Source organism: Elephas maximus, chromosome 7 (assembly GCF_024166365.1).
Source record: "Elephas maximus indicus isolate mEleMax1 chromosome 7, mEleMax1 primary haplotype, whole genome shotgun sequence".
Lineage (NCBI taxonomy): Eukaryota > Metazoa > Chordata > Mammalia > Proboscidea > Elephantidae > Elephas > Elephas maximus.
Genome location: NC_064825.1, coordinates 45,255,327 through 45,263,156, shown reverse-complemented (window position 1 = coordinate 45,263,156; position 7,830 = coordinate 45,255,327). Strand labels below are relative to the sequence as shown.

At 38.6% G+C, this 7,830-nt stretch overlaps 1 protein-coding gene across 1 annotated transcript in view; it reads right to left on the bottom strand.

Annotated features, from left to right (window-relative positions):
* Positions 1–7,063: 7,063 nt before the first annotated feature.
* Positions 7,064–7,830, bottom strand: part of LOC126078966 (glycerophosphodiester phosphodiesterase domain-containing protein 4-like) — an 82,637-nt gene continuing 81,870 nt past the window's right edge. Inside the window, exon 14 of the mRNA XM_049889826.1 lies at positions 7,064–7,136. Coding sequence (XP_049745783.1) covers positions 7,064–7,136 — 73 coding nt within the window. The remainder of the gene's footprint in view (positions 7,137–7,830) is intronic.

Sequence of the window (7,830 nt, the reverse complement as noted above, 5' to 3'; positions counted from 1 at the left end):
TGATGTGATTTCTTTTCAACTTGAAAATTTTCCTTTATCATTATCACTATGGTTTCTTTAAATGCTGACTTGTTGGTAATGAATTATCTCCATTTTTGTTTATCTTAAATGTCTTAATTTCAACTTCATTTTTGAAAGATAATTGTGTTGGATACAGAATCCTAGGTTAACAGTTTTCTTCTTCCAGTATTTAAACTTGGCCTCCAGTATCTCTGATGAGAAAACACCATCATTCACTAAAGTCTTTGGCTGCTAATTATAACACTTAGGTCATCTCAGGATCAGTTCCTATTGATGGCTTTTTCTCTTTGAGTATAGCTCCTATTTCCCCATTTCTTCATGCCTAATGAATTTTGACTGTATATTGGACATTATGAAATATATATTGTAAACACAGATTTTTTTATACTCCTCAAAAAGTATTGCTTTTTTTTTCTAGTAGGCTGTTATTTCAGCTAGACTCAAAGTCCAACCTCTGTCTCCCTTGCTATGGGCAGCAGCTATAATTTATGCTCACTTCTTCCAACTTGCAGATGCTTATTCGTCACCAGGATCTCTGGGTTGTCCATTATACATGCATAGTTTAATGGTCTCCCAAGGATTAGAGTAGAATTTATGTGCAGATTCTTGGGATTTACCTGCTTTGTGGCTCCTTCTGTTCCAGAATAGCCCCATAACTTTTCAGATGCTCTGTCAAACCTGAACTCTTTCTTGCGACATCATAAACCAGTAAATTTTATGGCTTTCTGCTGCCTTGAACCACACACAAATTACGGAGAACCCTAAGGCAAAAAGCTGCAATACTGCAAATCTCACTTGTTGAAGTTCCTCTGTTCCAAGGGTAGATTTACCTCAGATTCTACAACTGACTAGTGCTTTCAAATACATTTTTCTGAAGTGTTTGTAATTTTGTTCTCTGATAAGCTAATTCCACAAAGCTGCTGTGCCATTACTGGTAGAGGATCTCCAACTATTAGCTTAAAATTTTGTATTAACGTAAAACATAATACAGAAAATGCACAAAAACGCTAACATTAACTGTGAACATCAATATAAAGAAATTTCCACTATGACAGAAGGTTCCCTTATGCTCCTAGGTAGTCAATACCAAACCAGCCCCCATATCCTGACTGCTATCATCATTCATTAGTTTTGCCTATTCTTGAACTCAATTTAGTATCTGTGACATTAATCTCTGTTGTTGTGCAGCAACATTGTTCTATTTTTTTGTGAACGATCGCAGTGTACAAGGAACCTGTACATAAACCAAGAGGCAGTCGTTCACACAGAACAAAGGGATACTGCGTGGTTCAAAATCGGGAAAGGTGTGCATCAGGGTTGTATCCTTTCATCTTTCAATCTGCATGCTGAACAAAGAATCAGAGAAGCTGGAGTATATGAAGAAGAATGGGGCATCAGGATTGGAGGAAGACTCATTAACAATGTGCAATATGCAGATGACACAACCTTGTTTGTTGAAAGTGAAGAGGACTTGAAGCACTTACTGATGAAGATCAAAGACTACAGCCTTCAGTATGGATCACACCTCAACATGAAGAGATCAAAAAGCCTTACAATAGGACCAATAAGCAACATCATGATAAATGGAGAAAAGATTGAAGTTGCCAAGGATTTCATTTTCCTTGGATCCACAACCAACTCCCATGGAAGAAGCAGTCAAGAAATCAAACAACATATTGCACTCGGCAAATCTGCTGCAAAAGACCTCTTTAAAGTGTTAAGAAGCAAACATATCACTTTGACAAGTAAAGTGTGCCTGACCCAAATCGTGGCACTCACCTCATATGCATGATAAAGCTGGACAGTAACGAAGGAAGATGGAAGAAGAATCGATGCCTTTGAATTACGACATTAGTGAACAATAACGAATATACCATGGACTGCCAGAATGAACAAATCTGTCTTGGAAGAAGTATAGCCAGAATGCCTCTTAGAAGGGAGGATGGCGAGACTTCATCTCACATACTTTGGACACGTTACCAGGAAGGACCAGCCCCTGGGGAAGGACATCATGCTTGGTAAAGTAGAGGGTCAGAGAAAAAGAGGAAGACCCTCAGTGAGATGGACTGACACAGTGGCTGCAACAATGGGCTCAAGCATAACAAAATCTCAGCAGACTTGTAACAATTGAAGAGATTGAATCAGTAATAAAAAACTTCCCAACAAAGAAAAGTCCAGGACCAGATGACTTCGCTGGTGAATTCTACCATTTAAAGAATTACATACATCATTTCTGCTCAAACTATTTAAAAAAAAAAGAAGAAGAGGGGGAGCACTTCCTAACTCATTCTGTAAGGCCAGCATTACTCTGATACCAAAACCAGTTAAATACAACACAAGGAAAGAAAATTATAGATCAATGCCTCTTATGAATATCAGTGCAAAAATTCTCAACAAAATACTAGCAAATTGAATCCAATAGCACCTTAAAAGCATTACCGACCATGGCCAAGTGGAATTTTCCCCAGGAATGCAACGGTGGCTCAACATGAGGAAATCAATCAATGCGATGCACCACACTAATAAAATGAAGGAAAAGAACCTCATGATCATCTCAATTGATGCAGAAAAAGTATTTGACAAATTCCAACACTCTTTCATGATAAAAACAATCAGCAAACTAGGAAGAGAAGGGAAATCCTTCAACACGATAAAGGGCATTTCTGAAAAACCCACAGCAAACATCATACTCAATGGTGAAAGACTGAAAGCTTTCCCCCTAAGATCAGGAAAAACACAAGAATTTCCTCTTTCACCACTGCTATTCAACATTATATTAGAAGTTCTAGATAGAGCAATCAGGCAAGAAAAAGAAATTAAAAGCATCCAGATTGGAAAGGAAGTAGTAAAACTATCCCTATTTGCAGACAACATAATCCTATATATAGAAGATCCCTTAAAGTACACAAAAAAGGTCACTGTGTTTTAGAGCTAATAAATGAATTTAGCAAAGTTTCAGGGTATGAAATCTACACGGAAAAATCAGTTGTGTTTGCATACACCAGCAATGAACAATCTGAAAAGGAAATCAAGAAAACAATTCCATTTATGATAGCATCTAAAATAACAAAATATGTAGGAATAAATTTAACCAAGAAGGTGAAAAACTTGTACACTAAAAACTATAAAACATTGCTGACGGAAATTAGAGAAATTTTAAATAAATGGGAAGACATCCTGTTTTCATAGATTGGAAGGATTAACATTGTTAAGATGTCATTATTACCCAAAATGATCTACAGATCGAGTGCAATCCCTATCAAGGTTCTTTTTTGCGGAAATGGAAAAGTTGATCCTCAAAGTCATATGGAATTTCAAAGAGATATGAATAGCTAAAACAATATTGCAAAGAGGCAGGAGGATTCACACTTCCCAATTTCAAAACATACTATAAAGGTAATCAAAACAGTGTGGTACATGATACGGATAGACATAAAGAGAATTGAGGTTTCAGAAATAAGCCCATACATCTAAATGGCCAATTGCTTTTTGACAAAGGTGCCAAGTCCATTCAGTGGGGAAAGACCTGCCTTTCAATAAGTGGTGCTGGTCTCAGGGGACACCTAGCTCAGTTGGCATAAAATAGTTTATAAAAAAAAAGTTCTACATTCTGCTTTGGTGAGTACCATCTGGGGTCTTAATAGCTTGAGTGGCCATCTAAGATACTACACTGGTCTCACCCCATCGGAAGCAAGGGATAATGAAGAAAACCAAAGACACAAGGGAAACATTAGTCCAAAGGACTAATGGACCACATCTACCACAGCCTCCACTAGACTGAGTCCAGCACAACTATATGGTGCATAGCTACCACTGACTTCTCTGACAGGGATCACAACAAAGGGTCCTGGACAGAGCTGGACAAAACTGTAGAATAAAATTCTACTAAAGAAACCCTGAGACTATGGCCCCTGGGGACACCCTTTTAAGTCAGTACTGAAGTCACTACTGAGGTTCACCCTTCAGCCAAAGTTTAGACAGGCCCATAAAAAAAATGAGACTAAATGGGCACACCATCCCAGGGGCAAGGACTAGAAGGCAGGAGAGGGCAGGAAAGCTGGTAACGGGGAACCCAAGGTCAAGAAGGGGAGGGTGTTGACATGTCATGGGGCTGGAGACCAATGTCACAAAACAATTCTGTGTATTGTTTAATAAACTAATTTGCTCTGTAAATCTTTATCTAAAGTACAGTAAAAAACAAAAAATGGTGCTTGGACAACTGGCTTGCCACATGCAAAAGAATGTAGTTGGACTTATGCCTCACAACATACAGGAAGTCCTAAGGTTATGAACAAGATCTGTTCGTGAGAGTGTCTTTAAGAATTTGTAGGTTAGTTGGAACAGGTGCACATGGTTCTTATTTAGCCTTACTTTAGTGCAAGAAAAGGCTCGACGCCATTTCAATGACTTAAAAGCTGTCATGCAGCAAGTGAAGGTGACTGTGATGAAGAATTTGTTGTGAGCAAGGTTGGTTGATCATTTCAAACAGAGGGCAAATTTATGTAACATTGAACGGCAAGTACGCGTTGTCCGTAAGTCGGGTGTTCATAACCCAGGGATTGCCTGTATACAAAAATTAACTCAAAATGGATCAATAACCTAAATATAAGAGCTAAAACAATAAAACTCTTACAAGAAAACATAGAGGTAAAAGTTCAGGACAGCAAAAATAGATAAATTTAGCTTTATATAAATGAAAAAAATGTGAATCAAAAAATTTAATCAAGAAAGTGAAAAAACAACCTGTAGAATTGAAGAAAATAGCTGGGAACCATATATCTGATAAGGGCTTAATATCCAGAATATATAAATAACACTTTTTTTACAACAAAAAGACAAACAACCCAATTTTAAAATGGGCAAAGGATCTGAATAGATATTTCTGCAAAGAAGATATACAAATGGTCAATAAGCACATGAAAAGATGCTCAAGGTCATTAGTCATTAGGGAAATGCACATCAAAACCACAATGAAATATCATCTCACACCCACTAGGACGGCTGTTGTCAGAAAAATGGAAACTAACAAGTGTTGGCGAGGATATGGAAAAATTGAAATCCTTGCGTATTGCTGATGGGAAGGTAAAATGGTATAACTGCTACAGAAAATGGTTTGGCAGTTCTTCAAAAAGTTAAGCACAGAATTACCATATGACCCATCAATCCATTCCTAGGTATTATCCAACAGACCTGAAAGCAGGTGCTCAAACAGATACGTATATGCCAATATTTATTGCAGTATTATTCACAATAGCCGAAAGGTAGAAACGACTCACGTGTCTGTCAACAGATACTCAGATAAACAAGATGTAGTATATACATACAGTAGAATATTATTCAGCCATAAAGAGAAATGAAATTCTGATACATGGATGAACCTTGAAAACATTATGCTGAACGAAAAAAGCCAGACACAAAAGAATAAATATCATACGATCCCAGTTTTATGAAATATCTAGAATAGGCAAATGCACAGACACGAAAGTTGGTTAGTGGTTCCCAGAGGCTGGGCAGAGGAGGAAATGTAGTTATTGCTGAAAGGGTACTGAGTTTCTGTTTGGAGTGATGTAAAACTTTGGGAAATGGATAGTGGTAATGATAGCACAGCACAGTGAATCTAAATCAAAGTCACTGAATTGTACACTTGAAAATGGTTAAGATGGCAGGCAAACTGTTACATATATTTCACCACAATATAACTTTTGAAAGTGAATCAGTAAATAAATATTTTCAGGATTTCTTGGTTTTAATTTCTTATATGATAAATAATGATAGAAACTGGACATGCTAAGAAGCCAGAAAACGTGATCCATATGCAGAACAAAAGTCAGTCAACAGAAACAGACCCAGAGATAATAGATGATGAAACTAGCAGACAAGGATATTAAAACAAATATAACTAAACTATGTTCAGATATTTAAAGGAAACATGAACATGAGAAATGGAAGATTAAAAAAAAAAAAACCAAAAGGAATTTCCGGAGATGAAAAGTACAATATTTGAAATGAAAATTTCACTGGCTGAGATTAAGCAGGTTAGGTATTAGAGAAGAAAAGATCAGCGAAGTTGCAGACAAGTGTGGGAGGCAGAATTCTAAGATGGCTCCCAAGATGCCCATCCTGTGGTATACATGCCCTGGATAACCCCCTTCTCTTGAATGTGACTGAGACCTTCATTAGGTTACACTATGTAACAAACGTAGTGGGGATAGTCACTCCCATGATTATATTATATTACATAAGACTCTATCATACCAGACAGGAGAGAGAGTCTCCTGTTGGCTTTGAAGTAAAGGTGCCATGTTCTCAGACAGCCATGTGGCTAGGGCCTGAAGGCGGCCTCTAGGAGCTGAGAACGAAACTCCGCCATCAGCCAGCAAGAAAACGGGTGACTTCAGTCCTACAGCTGCCAGGAACTAAATTCTGCCAGTAATCGTTAAGCTTGAAAGAGGACCCTGAGCCTTAGATGAGACTGCAGCCCTGGACGACACCTTGATTTTAGTCTGGTGATACCCTAAGCAGAGGACCAGGCTAACTCATGCCTGGACTACTGACTCGGAGAAACTGCGAAATCATCAATTTTGTGTTGTTTCAAGCTACTAGGTTTGTGGCAATTTGCTACCCAGCAATAAAAAATACACAGAAATGGAATCTATCTAGAACGAAGCAGAGAACCAGAATAGGATAACTTGTGGGACAATATCAAACTGTCTAACATTCATGTAACTGGAATCCCTAAGGGGGCGGGGCAGAAAAATATTTGAAGAAATAAAGGCTGAAATTTTCTCCAAATCTGATGAAAACTATAACAGATCTAAGAAGTTCAACAAACTCAAGCAGGATAAAAACACATACACACACTCTCTCTCATAAACACACACGCACCCTAATATAAACTAAAATCAAATTATTGAAAATCAGTAATAAAGGGAACAATCGCTATCAACAGGGGGATGAAGAAAAGAACACTGAAGACTTCATAAGAAACTATGTAAGAAAGAAGACAAAGGACCGATTCCTTTAACGTGCTGAAAACACACCCTCACAGGTGAGGGGCAATGAACGCCTTCTGGTGGCAGAAGTGGCGGCAGCAGGTGCAGCGGTACATGCCCATCCTGGACGTGGCCGTGGCGCAAGATGTGGCACTGTGTGTTTAGTGTTCAGGGCTCTCTTCTCCTCAGCCTGAATGGGGCTGGGCTGTGGTGCTGGCTGAGGTCCTGGCTTCTGCCAAGTCGTCCTTGTTCTTTCCCTGGTTCTAAACCTGGTTCTGCACCTTCTAGGTGTGTCTCTTGGAGGTGCCCAAATAGCTTTTCAATAGATTCTCTTTCTGTGTGGGTGAGGCAAAATTGGTTCCTGTAGCATGCAACTAAGAACACTTAAAAACGGGAAGAATTCTTTGTTTTCTACTCTTATTATTTTCTTACACTATTTGAATATATAGGGGCTTGGGGGTCAGGTTAACTTGTACTTTTTCTAAGGGAGCCAGTGGGTAGAGGTGGAGAAATAGGAGTGAGCTAGGCTTCTTACTTTTTTTTTTTTTTTTTTAGGCTTCTTACTTTACCTTTGCGAATGTTGGCTCTTATGTACATTTTATCTCTCTGTTCACCTTTCCACCTGGAAAAAAAGCAGATCATTCATGAACCTCACAGGCTTCTCTGAAAAAAGGCAATAACTCAAGGCAGTGCCCTGGAAGGAAAACTACCAGGCCAAATTCTCATTACGCAGAGGGTTTGTTCTTCCCGCCCCCCTCACCCCCACCCTTTAAAAGATAAGTGACAAATCAGGAAATGACAAGCCATGATGGGACCT